The 18,632-nt window shown below is 36.6% G+C and overlaps 1 protein-coding gene across 1 annotated transcript in view; it reads left to right on the forward strand.

Moving 5' to 3' along the window:
• LOC103062782 (adhesion G protein-coupled receptor A3) overlaps positions 1 to 18,632 on the forward strand; it is a 398,539-nt gene that overhangs the window by 215,635 nt on the left and 164,272 nt on the right. The window contains exons 11-12 of the mRNA XM_088128977.1: positions 69 to 230; positions 4,165 to 4,362. Coding sequence (XP_087985103.1) covers positions 69 to 230; positions 4,165 to 4,362 — 360 coding nt within the window. The remainder of the gene's footprint in view (positions 1 to 68; positions 231 to 4,164; positions 4,363 to 18,632) is intronic.

Here is an 18,632-nt window from a genome sequence, read left to right on the forward strand (position 1 = left end):
GAAGTCAAATGCTTTATACTCTATTTTTTTTTCTTTTTTTCTTTCTTTTTGTCTTTTTCTCCTACCAGCTTGCAGATGCCGTCATAGAGATTGCCAGCAATATAATGGTGGTCGATGACCATGTATTATGGGTGGCACAAAAAGAAAGAAGAGCATGTGCCAGAATTGTACAGTGCGTGGCACGCATTTCAAATCAAATTCTGAGCAGCGATACACAAGTTGTATCAAAGGTATTTCTTAAGGTTATATATGGCTTCCTGACTTGGTAAAACTTTGGTCAGGAGAAGCAGAGGCTCCTTGAAAAATGTGTCGCTTGTTACGTTATATAGTCAACTGTTTTTATAACTCGTCACATGTTTTGTTAGTTGCCAGAACCTAGAAATGATTCAGTAAAGCTAAGCAGTTTGTAAAGTACCAACTTCTTTGGTTTTAAACTATACAACTGTAACAAGATAATACATTATTTGGGTCCCAATTAATGAATAGTGGAAGAAATAGCCAAGAAGAGGAAGAAGCCAGAAAGAACAGAAGGAGGAATTAACTGGGGAGGGAGGTTTTCCACCTGGGAAAACAGATTAAGATACAGTATGTGAATAGATATTTTTGCTATTCTGATTAATCTAAATGAAGTTACTAAAAGACTATAGCCACCTGGCAAATCTGCATCAAAGAAACAGGTAGAAAGTCAAGCCAGGCAAGCTTTTCCCCACAATCATTTCAATCTGAACAGGACAGCTGAAATGGGAAATGTCATGCACAGAGGGCAGAATGTCATTGGTATAAGAAAGCAGGTCACTTTGCAGCTATCTGTAATCCTTGACAATGGAAGATGTTGAAAAATACAGTGATAACAATGAGCATTTCTTTCTGACACCACATGGTTCTGCCATGAAATAGGAAGTGCCTTACAAATCAATGCCCATTCAGTAGGATTTAAAACTGATACAGGAACTGAATAGCCATGATTTCAGAATCTGAGTACAGCATCTGTTACAAACTATTGGCAGTAAGACTTTACATTTCCTAGGATGCTGTATAACTGGCACCTAGTATAGAGGCAGAGAATATGATCTACATGGGGAGATAAATTTCTGGCCTAAGATACAGGGTTTAATGCACCATATGGAAGAACTTTACAGAGTGTCACAAGGAAGTAGGAATCTTTAGAATCTTGAAGTTAAGGCTTTAAGGAAAAATATTTTCCAAAATAATCCATTCACCTGGAATGGTATCAGTCCTGCTACTCCCCAAAGTAAAAACAGAACTAGAGATAGAACTAGAAAAACAGCACGGAGAGATTGAAAAGGTTAAATCAACAGAAAAGTGAATTCTAGTGGTTCAGTAAAAAAAAAAAAAAAAAAGCACAATGTCCATATGCATGGACCTGAAATATCTGAACAAAGCCACATAAAGAGAGAATAATATCTCCAGATTATAAATAATATGTGTATATTCTTCCCCAACTTTTGAATGCTTGGGTATTCGCACTGCCTGATGCTGTTGGTGAACTTTAGCATATCCATCTAGATATATTGCACCATTTGGATAGATTTTTCTTTAGGTTTATGGATTTGTTACATTTGCTAATTGTTCCAAAGACTCTATGCTTCTATATCACTGGAAACCATTTTAATTTTCATAGACAACATGATGATCTCATGCTTCTGAGAGTGAACATGACAATGATAGTAGTAGACTATCTGAAGTCCTAGTAGATAGTAGGAGACTAGCCATAGAGGCCACAGATTTAAAACTGAACAAATGCCCCCATGGATTAAAAAGTTCCCATACTTGAGAAATCATATTTTAGAATCCATAGCAGAATTAAAAAAAATTTGGAGCAAACTGCAATATCTTACAAGATTTATACCAAAATTGGCAGTGGTTTTGCACCCTTAAAATAAACACAAAATATTTGGCAATGGCGACATGCACTAGAGGATGCTTTCAGGACTGTCAGGCAACTTTTAAGCGCTTGTGCTGCCATTTTTTTTTTATTTCAACTAGCATATTTTTGTGAAGCAGCTATAGAATGGGTTGAGTAATACATAACTACAGTAAAGCTATAGTTCTAGGATGTTCACAGATTCAGAACCTTGGGATATCTATTGAGAATGTGTGTATTGTAGCACTGTGGACGAATGAAGGATCTTCCTAGTATCTTTTTGGATTGAAACCTCTCCAGCTATGTGCAAGCCACAAGCCATTAATTCCCCTGATAAATTGTGAAGATCTCAGACATCATTCAGATGATGAATATTGTCCAGGCAAAACACTTGTCGTAAGAGGTTTTGTGATCTTATATATTCAAAAATCTTTTAATCTAGATACTTATAGAAGTACTGGAGACTTACAGAGCAGTGGTTGTAAGACCTATTTCTGATTAGTTTCTTCATTATAGAATTATTACTGCTTCTGACCAAGAGCTATAGGCAATATTGAACTTAATGGCTACCACAATCAAGTCATTCTTTGCAGATAAAATATGTAGTATCATAGGAACTAATTTTGGCAACAGATTTATTATTTCAGCTGCAATAATGAGGACTGGGAAAACTGTATAAATGCCATTTGGTTGATATTAAATGCTGTAAGATTATCTGTTTGGTGGCCCCAGTTGAGTCAAAGTCTTAAACACTTATAGCAGGCTGTGATTTTTGCCTAAAGTATAAACCATCTCAACAGAATCACTCTTGGTTACACCAGTATCAGAGTATTACACCAGTACTGGATCTGATATTTGTGAATTTGCTTTAAGGGCTGAACTTGGCAGGGTGAAAACCAACATATTCTAAGGCCAGATAAAACCATTATGTAAGATGTCTCTAGAGGACTTTCAAGACCAAGAAAAAAATGGCGAAAAGTCATTGACTTAACAGATTGGGATTTAAACTTTGGGGTTGACATATGTATAGGACTTCATTCCTGTGTTCTGTAGTAGGCACATCTTCTGCATATATATGAATTTTTCATAGAACTTAAGAACATAACCAGTGCCCTGCTGGATTGGACCCTTGGCCCATCTAGTACAACAGTCTGTTCTCACAGTGGCCAACCAGCTGCACAAGGAAGTTCTTGTCTGCAACAAGGCAACATATCTAACTCTGTTGAATCTAGGAAGTTTCTGCTGTAACTGAATGTGAAGTTGAATTTCTGGAAAAGTGGTATTTATTGCCATGTGTATTGTGAAGTGTGACAAGACTCCTGTAACTGATATTAAACAATGGGTAGTGATCCTCTTGCAACCCCTGCTGACCATGGATCAGGTCACCACCTTCCTCCAGTATAAGAACCAAGTTGCAACCCAGATGCACCATCTAGACCAACAAGAGTGGCAGCATCCGCCATAACTGGCACTCCCTTACACGTTCCAAACCAAATTCCATCAACTATTGCAACTGCTGCAGCAGCTGCCACTGCCCTTAGATACCAAGCACCCACTTCCTTGCCTGGCCAAGATGATAAGAATCCTTCCAAAGTTACCACCTTCTTCATTTTTTGTGAATTACACATTCCCTAAAATCTGAGGATTTTCCCATGGACTGATCTTGTCTAGAATTAATAAAACCATTATGAAAGAATTCCAGTAACTGCTGTATATGAAATGTAAGCTCTCTTTATAATGAAATCAACATTTAAATTCTTAGCTCTTTTCTCTTCCCACACAATATAACAGGCTACAAGCCACTGTCTTATGGGCAAGAGGAATGGTTTCTAATGTCTCTTGTTTTAATAATAAACTTATCCGTTATCAGGCTGGTGGCTTGTGCCCATGTGAGAACCTGTTCTTACTCCATCCTCCACTTCCTTCTTCAAGATCTCCTTTCCCTCATGCCAGGTGCTTCTTCCATAACAAATTATTGCTTTAGCCCTCTGTTTTACAGTGGGGTAATTCCCACTCCATTTCCATTCATTTCAGAACAAGTTGGTTGAACTAAAGTGTAATTAAATGTAACAAACGTTTTGATGGTTATATAAAAATTATGATCGTATCTATCATAAAAAAATGGAAGGGAGAATAATTCCAAGTTTATATTGTTAAACATAGTAAATTCAGTCTCCTTTGAGATTTAAAATGGTCTATATGAATGATTTTCAAAGTATGTATTTATGTATACGAAACATGGACATGAAAAAACTAACTTTATACATTTGTTTTGACAGGTTTCTCTTAATATTGCTCTGGAAGCTTTTTGGATCAAGCCATCTGTTTTCATGGGCATGACTTGCACTGCTTTCCAGAAACTATCTCCTAATCCAGACAGGTCACTGAGTCCTGACACAAAGAACAGAGTCCAACCTTTGAATTTTAGGTGCAACACTGGAAATCAGAGTACCTCTTTGGTGAATTTCTCTTCCATGGTGAGTGGTATAACCAGTGAATACACTGAATTTATATTTTAAAAAATAGCTGATGTTTGCAGACAATTTTAACTTCTTGTAAAAGTCTGTGTGTACTTATGCAGGGCACAAAGTTAGAAGTCTTAAATATAATGGAATCTTATAGCACTGATTTTTATTCACTGATTTCCTCACAATCCAATGTGCAGGCATAATAGTACAGATTATTTGAATTTACTTGGTTCGTGTCCCAGTTTACTGAACTGATATGATATGAAACCTGTGTCCTTGAATGAAAACCAGCATATTGTATCATCATTCTGGTCAAAGATAAGACAGATTGAAGCCTGTTTATATACATTTGATTAAATCTATTTACATTCCACTTCAGTTTTCTCGTTGATCTTTTGTGCTTAAGAAGTTGCTAAGAAATTTATTACTATTTGTAGCAATGTTGCTCTGGACATTGGGAAAAGTAAATTCTTATCATAAGAATACAGTAGTATTTAAAAATTATAAAAATGTCCAGACATTAAAAACATTTCTAATATAGAACATTTCCTGCTATTTCTTTAATTAGGATTAGTAATGGTTTTATGCCATTTTTCATTTGTTATACTTTATGCTCTTGTTTTACTAATGTAGATTATGTTGTATGAGACACTTAGATAGTTTTGTAACAGAAAGTATAAATATTTTATTTTTAAAGTATAAATATTTTATATTTTAATAAAAGGGTCAGGATTCCTGGGGTCAAACTTGGAAACAACCCAGCTCCTCAGCATGGTACAGCTAGATAAGAATTTTTATTGCATACTAGGGTAAAAGTACTTAAGCAGTTGATTTCTCTCTATCAGTATGAGAGTTCAGTTCCTTCTTATCCCCACAGCAGTTTGAATCTGCTTTCCCCCAGCCTAATGGTTACCATATTTTGCTTTTCTTAAGCTTGGTGTAAGGTGGCAGTTGGTAGTTGACATTATCAGCATTTCTGCTCAGGGAAACTCTAGTTTTTGGTTTAACTCCCACAAAAACAAAGGCTACAATCAGATTTTTGATTAGTGTAAGCAATATCATTTACCAGGATATAATAAAAGCAAAAAAGGTATAAATATAGTAGCAATTACATTCACACTCGTGAGATGGGCAGCTATATAAATGGGATAAATAAATTATTTTTTTGTTTTGAGGCCTTTAAAGGAAATGGCTGTTCTGAAGCTGCTCTTCGAGGTGTTGAAGTGGCTGTATCCTTCCAAAGGTTTGGTTCTTCAAGGGCCTTCTAAATGGTTTGCACAGCACTAATCTTTTCCAACAACTTGTGCTAAGATTTGAAGAGTGACAAAGGAAAAAGACTGCTTTCCGGATGGGTTTCAGAGGGGTGAAGCAATAGCATGAGAAAAGCATCTTTCTGAATTGTTATCCATAATAGTTCTTAGGTCTGGAGAAAGGTAAGGGGGGAAAAATCATGTTACTGAAATTGCTCCTAATTGATCAACATAATTTGGGCAAATGATAGTGCTGTTTTAAAAATGATATTGTTTTGTTGGGGAGTATATAGTACTTTCAAGGATTCTACAGTTAGAATCATAATTCTATTAATTAGGGCATACGTTCCTAGAAATGCTTGTTCTTCATTTATCCCATTTCCCTTGAAATTTTCTCTACTTCGGACATCTTGGATGTGTTCTAAGGAGCACATGGAATTATAATGAAATCCATCTAGGTATGGCCCAGATGAGCACATTCTCAAAATCCCTTGTACAGTATGTAGATGTGGTAAGCGAATCAGCTTTGAATAAACATTTTATGGTTGTTTTTTTTTAAGAGCAACACTGCATTACAATATGTAGATTCTGTGTACTTCCAAATGGAATCTCAAAAATTGTGGTGGAGATAAGAGATGTTTGAACATAGAACTGACCCACTGTAAGAAGGCCATTAGGTAGTAAGAGAGGATCTCACATCCCAGGCTTAAGCTTAGGTTTGAGATATACAGAAGAGACAGTGAAGGTACAACTTAGCAGTAGATTGGATTCCTCACTGCATAAACCTCATTCAGAATGGAGACCTGTGCTAAATAGCCAGCCAAAGAATTGATCTTTTCCATATCTAAGCATTATTCTGTGTTATGGTAGAGTTGGACGTTCTTTTCAGACAGAGGAACATATGTTCTTTAAATGTATTCTTTTGCAAAGTGATTATGCCATTTTTTCGTTATGACAGAGCGTTGTGTCTTTACAAATTAAGGACAAACAATTATATCTCCTTTTCTCTTTCCCCATACTTCCCAGGAGCAAGCTAACCATCTAGGATTTATCTAGAGCTACAACAAAACATTTGGTTTTGAAATACTATTTAAAAAATCTTGCAGTAATCACTATAGAAAGAGCTTTAGTGGTTTAATCTTTTCTTATTCATTATTGTTCATACATCTTGGAATTATTCAAGTCAGATTCCTGGCCAGATTTAAACTGTTATGCCTCATTTGAGAGAACAAAATATTTTTAAAACTTTAGTTACAATTGTCAAACAACATTTAAAAATTATAATGAAATGTACCATTTCATTCAGAACATACCATTAAATTGGAATTCAAGTTGTTCTTGCTGCTATGGCAGGGCATCTTAAAGTGAATAGTTATAGTTGGAATGTAAATGGATTATGAAATTATGTAAACTCTTTCCACTGGAATATGAGACGCTTTCCTATAACATTGTCCCCAAACCACTAAGTAAGAAAAAATAGTTTTTAACCAGCCTACTGTGTCAGTAGAATTTCATTATTTTCTTACCAGAAAGCAAAACTTAAAGAGTTCTAAAAAGTACTGAATAAAGCATAGGTTTACTCAAGCTATCCTTCTTAGTCTATCCTTACCCAGCCTAGCATCCTCTGGTTATTATGTGACTACAATTCCCAAAATTCTAATTACTTTTGAATGAACATGCATAAAATTATGTATTGATGCCAGTGGGAGCTGTTTTCAATTGCTTACTGCAGCGTACAGAATCAGAGAAAGTTGTTTAAATATCCTTTCTCCATATTGCTGATGGAAATCCAGCCAGGGGAGGAGGAGGTGCACCTATAAATACATACACAGTTAACATGAAACTGTCTCATCTTCACCACTTGTTTTCTTTTGCTTTATGTTGTGGCAAAACAGTGAAGTGGGAGGGTTAAGTGTCATCATATAGAGCAGTGCTTCTCAACTTTGACAACTTTAAGATGTGTGGATTTCAACTCCCTGAATTTTTCAGGCAACGTGCATATTGGTGCTGAAAAGGAGTTTTGAGTTATGTATTTTTCATCACTGTGTTAGTTCCTATAACTAAATATTCACTTGATTTATTGTAAGAAAATTTTATTTGTTCACCATAATAGAAATAGCATATAAATGCTGAGGTGAAGTCTCTATCAGTGATTAGAAATTTGACAGTAAGTTATTGATCACGATATGTTTGCTGAATAGTTCTTGTTAAATAATACGTTATACATTTCATTATTATATTTGTTATCTACAGTAACCCCAAAATGTTTCAGGTTCTGTTCTATTTTTCTAGGATGTACAGTTGCTCCTTTACAAATTTGACATTGTAGACAGTTAAGTGAGAATAATGACAATCTCCACCAACTTTGCATTTATTAATGGCTATCCAAGTTGTCGTACTATTGAGGAAAAAGCTCAGAAGAGAACAATTTTCACAGCTTGCTATATTTAGCAAAAATCCATAACTCATGAGTAATAATTACAATTGTCTTTTCCCCCTGCTAACAGAAAAAAGCATGCTGAATGAACAAGTGTCAGCAGAATTTCAACCTATGCAAGCAAACTCACTTTTCAAAATTAAAGAAATGAAAAAGTTACCTTTAAATGCCACCATGTAGCTAGCTAGCTAGCTAGCTAGCTTGCTTGCTTATTTATTTATTACATTTATACCCTGCCACAATCCCGTAGTTTGCAGAAGTATGCAAACCATTCAAATGTCTATGGTCCTCTTTAATACACAGTAAAAACCTTAATATCATACAAAAATGAGAAATCCTGAAATCAGCCATTGTTTCTCATATGCCTTCTGGAACAGCTCCATTTTTATCTGCTTCTGGAAGGCAGCTAAGATCAGAGATAACCTGAGACCATTTTAAAGAGCCAGCATTGTTACAAAAAAAGTAACACCTCTAACTTTAGGCGCCCTGCATCTCCTTAAAGTGGGAGGGAGGGTCGCAGTCCTGAAGATAAGTTGGTGTTAAGCCACAAGGCTTTTTATAGGTTAAAACCAGCATGTTAAATTGCACACAGAAGCCTATAGAATACCAATGTGGGGCTTGTAGCATAAGTGTAATATACTCCCAAATACCAGACCATCTGAAGCTTCTGAGTGGTCATTATAGACACTCCCACGTAGAGCTTGTTGAAGTAATCAAAATGAGTGGTGATAAGAACAAGGTTCTCTCACCCCAGGTAGGGCTGCAACTGATGCACCACCTGAAGCTGGGCAAAGGCCTCCCTGGCCATAGCTTCCACCTGCTGTTCAAGCAGGAGCCACAAGTCCAGGAAGACTGTGATATCCAAGTGATAGATCTGCTCCTTCAGAGATAATGCTTCTCCATCTGGAGCCACCTGGCAACATTTGATGGAGAGAAAGTAACTCCATCTTTAACTTGTTCAGACCCCCACAACCTCCAGATACCAGAACAACACCTCAAAAGCCTCACCAGTATGGCCCAGGGTAGGGATGTCAAGCTCAGTATTATCAGATATCAGATCCCAACTAAAGGATTACCTCTCCCAATGGCTTCATGTAGATATTAAATGGTAGGAGGAAAGGACTGACCTCGGTGGCATCTCAAAAGGGAGCAGTCCTACTGCCACCAGCTAGAACCATCCACTGAGGAAGGAATGGAACCACTGCAAATCCCTAACCTCGGAAGTCAGTCCAAAAGTATATCATGATTGATAGGTCTTAAAGGACCAGGATAGGTGCATTACCCTCATCCATAACCTGATAAAGGCCAACCACTATCACAACTAAGGCTGTCTCAATCCCACACCCGGCCCTGAAGCCTGACTGACAAGGCTCCAGATAATCGGTTTCACCTAGTGCAGTCAGAAAATAAGCCTATGAAAATATGAGAGGAACTGCCACTTTAGCATATCTGTATTCTGCTGTAATATGCAGTGATCTTATTTATAAATTCAAACACTCATTCACAGGATTGGCAATGATCTGCTTAATCAACTCACTTCACTGAAGAGATGTAATGTACTCCAAAATTACTTTGCATTCTAAATAAGTGAATAACTTTTATTCCTTTGTACACTAATAAGCTTTGCAACAGGACTTTTCTTGGAGAGTGATTGCCTGTGAGAAACATGTTTGAAGCTGAAATTAGGATTTTCTTTTCTCATATCCAGTAATAATTGAAAGTTGCAAAATGCTAGCTCTGCAGTGCTCAATGTGTCACCTGTGGTCAACCAGTGCACTCACAGACGTCTTCCTGGACACCCACCAAAATGTCCGCCGCTTCTAAAAATTCAGAAATAAAGTTTAAATTGGGATGTTGGCATGAAACACCAGGTACCTAGTAGAGAACGCTCTTGTTGGAGAACACATAGTCAACTGGGTAACTTTACATTTTCTTTTTTACCTGTTAGCATTTTACTGTCTTCACTGAATGGCTTACATATTTTTTCTTTTCTTTTCCTTTTAGCTGAACATATGTGAAAAAGACCTTTTTGGTGTTCTAGAATCCTTTGCTGATTTCAACTAATTCTGAGCTTTAGCTTTCCTGACACACTCTATATAGTTCAGATGGTCTTTACTCTTTCTATGTATCCCTCCCCACCCTTAAGACCTTCATTAAACTTTTTATATAGTTATAGTATATTGGTTTCTTATGTTGACCTGTTACATGCGTGCTTCAGCTTATGGTCATTCACTCATGCACACCCAGTCTGTTGAGGCTCACGGATCTCTCAGCCCCCCCCCCTTGCTCTCTATCTGTGCCTCCCAGATAAGGGTGGCTACCATAAGCATGCAAGACACACAGCCCTGGTCAACATCCAGGAAATAATTAGGAGCACACACAAATCACTTTCAGCTGAACACTGCGGCTCATCAGGTTTTGATGGAATACATGGAGACCCAGTTATTCAAAGTGGCAGCAAAGCTTTACTGGTTATCTCTCACATAGGCACGTGCTCATCCACACTTATCAACGTACTTCTCATCTAGGCTGCCAGGCACTAACTAGAGGGATAGAAGTGCGAAGTCCAGATCCAGGATGACTCAAAGAGTGGGAGGGCTTCAGAAACCCTTTTATCCCCAAAAGCACTTGCTTTATTGATTCAGAAGTCTGCTAGCTGTCAATGGGATTAGAGGGGGTTCCATGTGCATAGCATCCAGCCTCCTTTGTCCATCTTCTGATGACATTTCTCCTTTGACTTGGTTCCTTCTTATCTACCTCCTGTAGGGATCTTTTTGACAAAATTCCTGGCTTTTGTTCTCTGCATATGTGCCTGCTCCATTTTGAGGTTATGGCAACTTCAGCCTAGTTTCACATTCTCCCACTTCCCACAGCATTGTTTACAATTGTGCTTTTAGTATCTCCTTTTTAATAACTTCCACCTATTTTGAGTTCTGTTTTGTTGTTTTGTTTTGTTGTTGATTTCTCCTGTCATGGAGTACTACTTATCATTACTCTGAATGTACTAAATATAATCATGTGTAAAAGAAAGTACACCCTCTTTGAGTTCTATGGTTTTACGTATCAGAACATAATAAAAATCATCTGGTCCTTAGCAGTTCTCAAAAGTAGGTAAATACAACCTCAGATGAACAACAACACATGACCTATTAGACCATGTCATCATTTATTTTACAAAAGAAAGCCAAAATGGAGAAGCCATGTGTGAAAAACTAAGTACACCTTATGATTCAATAGCTTGTAGAACCACCTTTAGCAGCAATAACTTGAAGTAATCATTTTCTGTATGACTTTATCAGTCTCTCACATCATTGTGGAGGAATTTTGGCCTGCTCTTCTTTACAACATTGCTTCAGTTCATTGAGGTTTGCAGGCATTTGTTTATGCACAGCTCTCTTGAGGTCCCGCCACATCATTTCAATCGGGTTGAGGTCTGGACTTTGATTGGGCCATTGTAAGACCTTGATTCTTTTCTTTTTCAGCCATTCTGTTGTAGATTTGCTGGTGTGCTTGGAATCATTGTCCTGTCGCATGACCCAATGTCAGCCAAGCTTTAGCTGTCAGACAGATGGCCTCACATTTGACTCTAGAATACTTTGGTATACAGAGGAGTTCATGGTCGACTCAATGACTGCAAGGTGCCCAGGTCCTGGTACTGCAAAACAAGCCCAAATCATCACCCCTCCACCACCGTGCTTGACAGTTAGTATGAGATATTTGTGCTGATACGCTGTGTTTGGTTTTCGCCAAACATGGCATTGTGCATTATGGCCAAACATCTCCACTTTGGTCTTGTCTGTCCAAAGGACAGTGTTCCAGAAGTCTTGTGATTTGTTCAGATGCAACTTTGCAAACCTAAGCTGTGCTGCCATGTTCTTTTTAGGCTTTCTCCTGGCAACCCTTCAAAACAAACCATACTTGTTCAGTCTTTTTCTAATTGTACTATCATGAACTTTAACATTTCACATGCTAACTGAGGCCTGTAGAGTCTGAGATGTAACTCCTGGATTTTTTGCAATTTTACTGAGCATTGCACGGTCTGACCTTGGGGTGAATTTGCTGGGACGTCCACTCCTGGGAAGATTAGTAACTGTCTTGAATGTTTTCCACTTGTGAATAATCTTCCGCACTGTAGAATGATGGACTTTCAATTGTTTGGAAATGGCCTTATAACCCTTCCCAGATTGATGGGCAGCAACAATTGCTTCTCTAACATCATTACTGATGTCTTTACTCTTTGGCATTGTGTTAACACACACCTCAATACTTGAGACCAGGAAACTCCTAAAACTTTGGCTTTTATAGAGGTAGTCTTGCTGATGATCAATTGATCAAGGGCATTTGATTAGCAGCACCTGGCTGCTACTTGGCCTTTTCATACCTATGGAAGCAGTAAGGCTGTACTTAGTTTTTCACACATGGCTTCTCCATTTAGCTTTCTTTTTGTAAAATAAATGATGACATGCTATAATATGTCATGTGTTGTTGTTCATCTGAGGTTGTATTTACCTACTTTTGAGAACTGCTAAAGACCAGATGATTTTTACTATGTCCTGATACATAAAACCATAGAACTCAAAGAGGATGTACTTTCTTTTTCACATGACTGTATAATTGTTTAAAGTCCAAGATATATGTTTGACTACATTCAGTTTTAGTTTCCCTTGAAATAATAAAAAAGAAACATTAAACATTAAATAAGCGCTTCTCCCAGTGTTTCTGTTACTTACAACAGATTGGGGTGATGTCAGTACTACTTTCATTGTAAGAACTATAGTAACAGAATCTTGCAAGTCTGAATGCACTTCCCCCTCCCTTGTTTTATGATCACATGAACTAGGGAAGGGCCTGTCTGAGATGTTACTTTCTTGGCCCAGGCTTAGGACCCTTTTATCTGACTGTTGCCTTCATAGCAGCTTTTCCTCCTGTCCTTCAAGGCCATTCCCTCTCCCTTCTACCTGTGGCAAGAATAACTAATCATCTTGTACCTTCCTCCACCCTCAGAAGGGGAAAATAAGTCACAAATTTCCTGGAAGGGCCATTCTGCCCCAACTGATGTTGCAGTACTCCATTATTACCATTTCATACCACCTTGAAAGATCTGCCATTAGTTTTATCTTCTCTTTAGTTGGTCTGGGAATAGTAGACATAAGTAGTATTTATTCTGCTTATTTTAACCCATATGCTCAGAACAATGCCAGTACATTCATTCACATTAACATATTGCAATTATTCCATTCCTTTTTATACTAATCCCATTGAACAAATTGTATCTTCATTTTCTGTTTTCCAGCCATGGGAATCCAGATTTCCATTATATCTGTTAAATCATAGTTGCTTTTCTGTACTAAGAATTCTAGCTTATTCTGCCAGTTTCCATATTTTGAACATTAATCTGTAGACAAGGAAGGCCATAAACTTTATATACTATAATCTTTTTTTATTTTCATGAAATTATTTGGTATGCATTTTAGTATCACTCCAATTTCCTTTATCTGTGGTTTTACTTTAGGATTTTTGTCTCCAACTCCTGCAGGATTCAATCTAAAACCCTCCCGCTCAAGCTTGTCCTGCTTCAGCCAAAATATGTTTTACTAGTTATTGTGAGTTACACCTAGATCCATGCCAGTGGTCCACCATCCAAATAAGTCAGATCAAATCTGCCCCATCACTTTTTCCTTAACCACTCATTTCTTTGCAGCATTTTTCTCTTGCTTTTCAGTTGTCTTTCATAATCTGATAGGATGGATGAAAACATTATCTGAGCCCATAGAGTCTGGAGATTTATTCCTAGATTTTTAGTGTCTATGGTGATAAGATTCTTCATTCTTCGTTTCTTTGTTCTTTGCAATATAATTTGACCCCAGATGGAATAGCAAGAAAGTGTAATTGTCAGTTGACTTATAAATCTTGAAAATTGTTCTGTCACATCCCTTATCCTTGCTCATGATAAGCAACACACTTCATGAGCCACATTTGCTTTAATTCCTCATGACCCTTCTCCTTGTCTTCCAGAAGATCACAACTGCACCTCCTCCTCTGCCATTTAGAGTTCCACCATCTTGTCTCTTATTCCCTAATGTATTTTTTTCTTCCACCAAAAATTCAGTCTGTTTCTTCTGCAAAGTCCTGAAAGTTGTGAATTCTGAATTCCAATAGTGCAGAATATAGTCTGTATTTCTTGTTTCTGGTATTCACCTTCATCTACTGGGCTTCCTAATTTATTTTATTATCTTCCTTTAGAAAAGTGGCTGATTCTATCAGCTACTGCAGTAGTGTCTCCTTTGTTTGATCTGGTGGGTCTTCATCCTCTTATCAACAGAAGTGTGGCCAACTGGATCTCTAATCCACTGAATTTTTCAACAAGCATTTCAACAAGTTTGCACCTGCTGCAAATATATGCCAGGATAATCAGTTAACCTTCCTGACTTTTCATAATCCAAAATATGATGTAGAATTTCTAACTTTGTGGTAATGGAAAAGCTATTCATAAGATTTGCCCAAATGTACTATCCAGGTGATTTATATATTATGAGATAAGACAGCTGAATTGCTAAACTCTTTCATGTGCAATGTGATGGTAAATAATAGCTCAAACACTAATTAAGAAAATCTGGTAGGAACTACATTGATGTTGTAACAGTTAATAATAAAGTACATTAGTTTTTAGAACATGCCTTTCAAATAAAATCAATGATATTTGTTATAATATTGAACAAGAAAGGGTGAAATCATATATCTGTTTAAAAGTCTTCTCATGGCTAGGATTTACACTGTAATATGGCTGTGTATGGTCATAATCCAATTGAAGAACCCATTGCATATTGAGAACTGAGGTCAGCTATGGAGAATCATGACAAATTTGGCTGTCTAAAGACTTGACTAGGATCTATTCTATAGCGGCAGTAGCAACAGAATACATATTTCACTGTCAACACTCTTATTTATAAAAATAACTATGGAAAGAGTGTAACCTTTTTAAAAAATTCCATATATCCATTTCACTCTGGTAGGCATATGCTTGTAGCCATAAATGTTTTGTTTTGTTTTCTCATTCTGTCTTTGGAACAATGGAGGAAAGTGTCCATTAGTGTATTGGAATCCATTCACATTAATGTGGTACCTTCTGCTTTGACAGGAACAATGATACTGAGCTTGCTTTTCAGTACTCAGAAATTATGGGATCTCTTTACCAACATCTTTGGCTCTGTTCCAATTATCTCTTTAAGAAAGCTTGTGGAAACTGCAGTGGAAAAAATGTGTAATAATTATTTTGTTACAAATATTACATAAAAGTTTAGGACAGCTTGTATTATGGGTAAAATAATATGGGCTAGAAATTCTAGAAATAGTACTTAATGTAATCTGAAGTCTCCATCTTTCCCCAAATGGAGGCCAGGGGATTATCAGCAGATTCATGACTTGGAATAAGGGTTTGGGGCAAACAAACCTGATCCAACTTCACTGTCCTGCATTTCAGGGTCTTGACTCTCACACACATTTTAGAGTCTGTTAGTTTATTTATTTTGTTTATTGATTCATATATGCTGCCTTCTTCAGTGGTTCTAGATTACTTAAAATAAAACATTAAAACAAATCCAACATTAAAAACATAGTTCATACTTGTATACTGTAGTATATAGCACCCACATGGAAGCCAAACAAGATGGCAATAAGTATATTTCATAAAAGCAATGAGAACATGGAATATTTTATTATAATATACCATAGTCACTTATGTCAGCTGTTAATTTGTTGAACTGAACTTCTGCCCATCAAATAATATTCCTATTTTAAACATTTTATTTAGCTGTAAATTCTGAAGCCAAGTAGAACAACTGACACAAGTTTCCCATGAGATAGCAAAAAAGAAAATGACAGATTGTCAGCTAAGCATCAGCTGTGCTAGGCCACCATTAGGTCCATACAGAATTGGTTTAGCGGTCTGACTCCAAACCTGTAGTTCAGTGTTCCATGACAAATGGAAGGAGCTGTCCAGTCACAAACTCAGGGCTCAGCATATTTATATATGACTTGGATAAGAGGTGGGAAAATATGATTATCAAATTTGTTAACACAAAGATAGCAAACACCTCAGAGGTCCATATTAAGAGTCAAGAGGACCTTGACAAGATGGAATGATGGGCAGAAACCAGCAAGTTGAATTTCAGCAGGAACAAATGCAAAGCTCTACCAAAATCTAGGGCTTAAGTATAGGATGGGAGAGACTATACAGGGCAGCAGTACACACACACACACAAAAAGGATCTGGGTCTCTTGGTAGATCATAATCTGAACATGAGTCAACAATGTGATACAGTTGCAAAGAAGTGAACACAATCCTAGACTGCATCAATAGAAGCATAGTCATCATTCCTCTCTATTTTATGTTGGTCAAACCACACTTAGAATGCTGTAGCATCCATCTGTGGGTGCCACACTAAGAAGGACATTGACAAATGAGCATTTCAGAGGAGAGTAACCAAGATGATAAGATGATTGGAGAAAAAAAAACTTATAAAGAATATGTGGCAGCGTTTGGTTTGTTTAGTATGGAGATGAAAAGAGTGGTGAGACATGATAGCTGTCTTCAGGTATCTAAAATATATATAAGACTGGGTAGACTTGTTCAGTGTATACAGGACAAGAAGGAAAGAGTTTAAATACAAGAAAGCAAATTTAAATTAGATATCAGAAATAATTTCCTAATGCCAAGTGCTGTTCAACAGTGTAACATATTGCCTCAGATAGTGGCAGAATACTTTGGGAAGTATTTAAATAAGCTGGATGACCATCCATTGGGATAGTATTATAGTCAATTCCTGCACTGGATAGGGGTTTGGAGTAGATGATCTTCAAAATTCCCTTCTAACCTTTACATTCCACAATTCTATTATTCCACCATTTCAGATCTTTGGTTATTAATAGCTATTCAACACCAAGAAAAATAATATAATTAAACTATGGGGCAAAAAGATAGGTGAGTCAAATTTCTGCTCATGAATTATGTTGTTTCCAACAGATTGCCCTTTCACAGCTTTCTTAGTGTCCACCAACCTTTCTATCTCACATGAGGTTTTAAAGACATATTTTAAATTAAAAAACAAAATATAAATGGGAAGCTGTCATTCTGCAAATTAAAATTTATTATAATATTTTTAAATACCTGAGTCCAATGGAATAATTTTTAAAACCAAAATGGGGGTGGTTCTGCACACCAGTGCTTATTTTAGAAGTACAGGTAGTACTCGGTTAACAACCACTCATTCAGCAACCATTCAAAGTTACAATTGAATTGAATATCATTGAATATCAACAACTGTTAATTGTATCCAATCCATTGTCAAAAATAGCCTGAAATGTTCATGTATCTGCCTAGAAAGGAATTAAGGGTGGATCCCCTAAAGAGGACACAGTTTCTTTTATCTACTGAACTAATACTTCAGTCTGTTTGGACCTTAACATATCATCAGTACTTTAAATTGAACCCAGGTAGGCACTGGAAAGCAGTGCATTTGTAAAAAAATTGGTCAAGGTAGTGTAATTGGTGAATGGTAATTACTCAGATGTATATCAAAGTATACTTCTCAATAAATAACTATAAAATATGGAACCATCGTATGATTATTCTTCCCAATTCTACAGTATCCTGATGAGATGACCAGAAGGAGGATGTTATGGACAATATCAATAACTGCTCAAATGTAATTCATCTCAGATCTTCACCTCTTTACAAGAAATCTGTTGTCTTATTTTGAATTAGTGGAAGTAGGAATGGATTTATCCAGACTGATTTGAAACAGCAGTAACTATGCTTCTAATATTAGATTGCTGTATTGCAGAAACATGGTCACAATTTTCTTTTAAAATGACTGGTATTCAGCAAGAACATTAGGGCACCAAAGACCTTTTTTTAAATGTAAGAAAGACAAGAGAACAAGAGGTGAAACCTCAGTTCTTTTGGGGAATTAAAGTCACAGTTCCAATTTTTCTTATGTCAAAACATAGTCAGTATATTACTTGTTATTGATTTTAGCAACATTGCTGCTATGGTGAAGTGTAATACCTAACTGTTGCCACCTACTGACAAGTTACTGGACAAAACAGAATGTCTAATAAACTTTAGCAAAACTCCTACATTCTCTGGAACCAAATGGAATTATTCTTTAGGTAGGTAGGTAGGTAGACAGAATAATTCCATTAATTATATATATAAAGATTATAATTATAACAGTAAAAATTAATGCAAACTGAGAAAAGATAGAAGAATAAAAAGAAAGAGAAGGTGCAGAAAAGAAATAATGGAAAAAGTGGAAAGAAATAGAAAAGAAAGAAAAATAAGAATATAGGAAGGAAGGAAGGAAGGAAGGAAGGAAGGAAGGAAGGAAGGAAGGAAGGAAGGAAGGAAGGAAGGAAGGAAGGAAGGAAGGAAGGAAATACACACACAGAGAGAGAGAGAGAGAGAAGTGACTTCCCACCTTCATCACAAGTATGAACAATTTTAGTAACTTATCACTTTCTCTTAAAATACAACAAATGATCTCTTCTTCCCATAGCCCATCTCTTATGTATAAACAAATCCATAAAGCATT

Source organism: Python bivittatus, unplaced genomic scaffold (genome assembly GCF_059951505.1).
Source record: "Python bivittatus isolate LINGU-HERP-01145 unplaced genomic scaffold, Pbiv_v1 ctg000780_np1212, whole genome shotgun sequence".
Taxonomy (NCBI): domain Eukaryota; kingdom Metazoa; phylum Chordata; class Lepidosauria; order Squamata; family Pythonidae; genus Python; species Python bivittatus.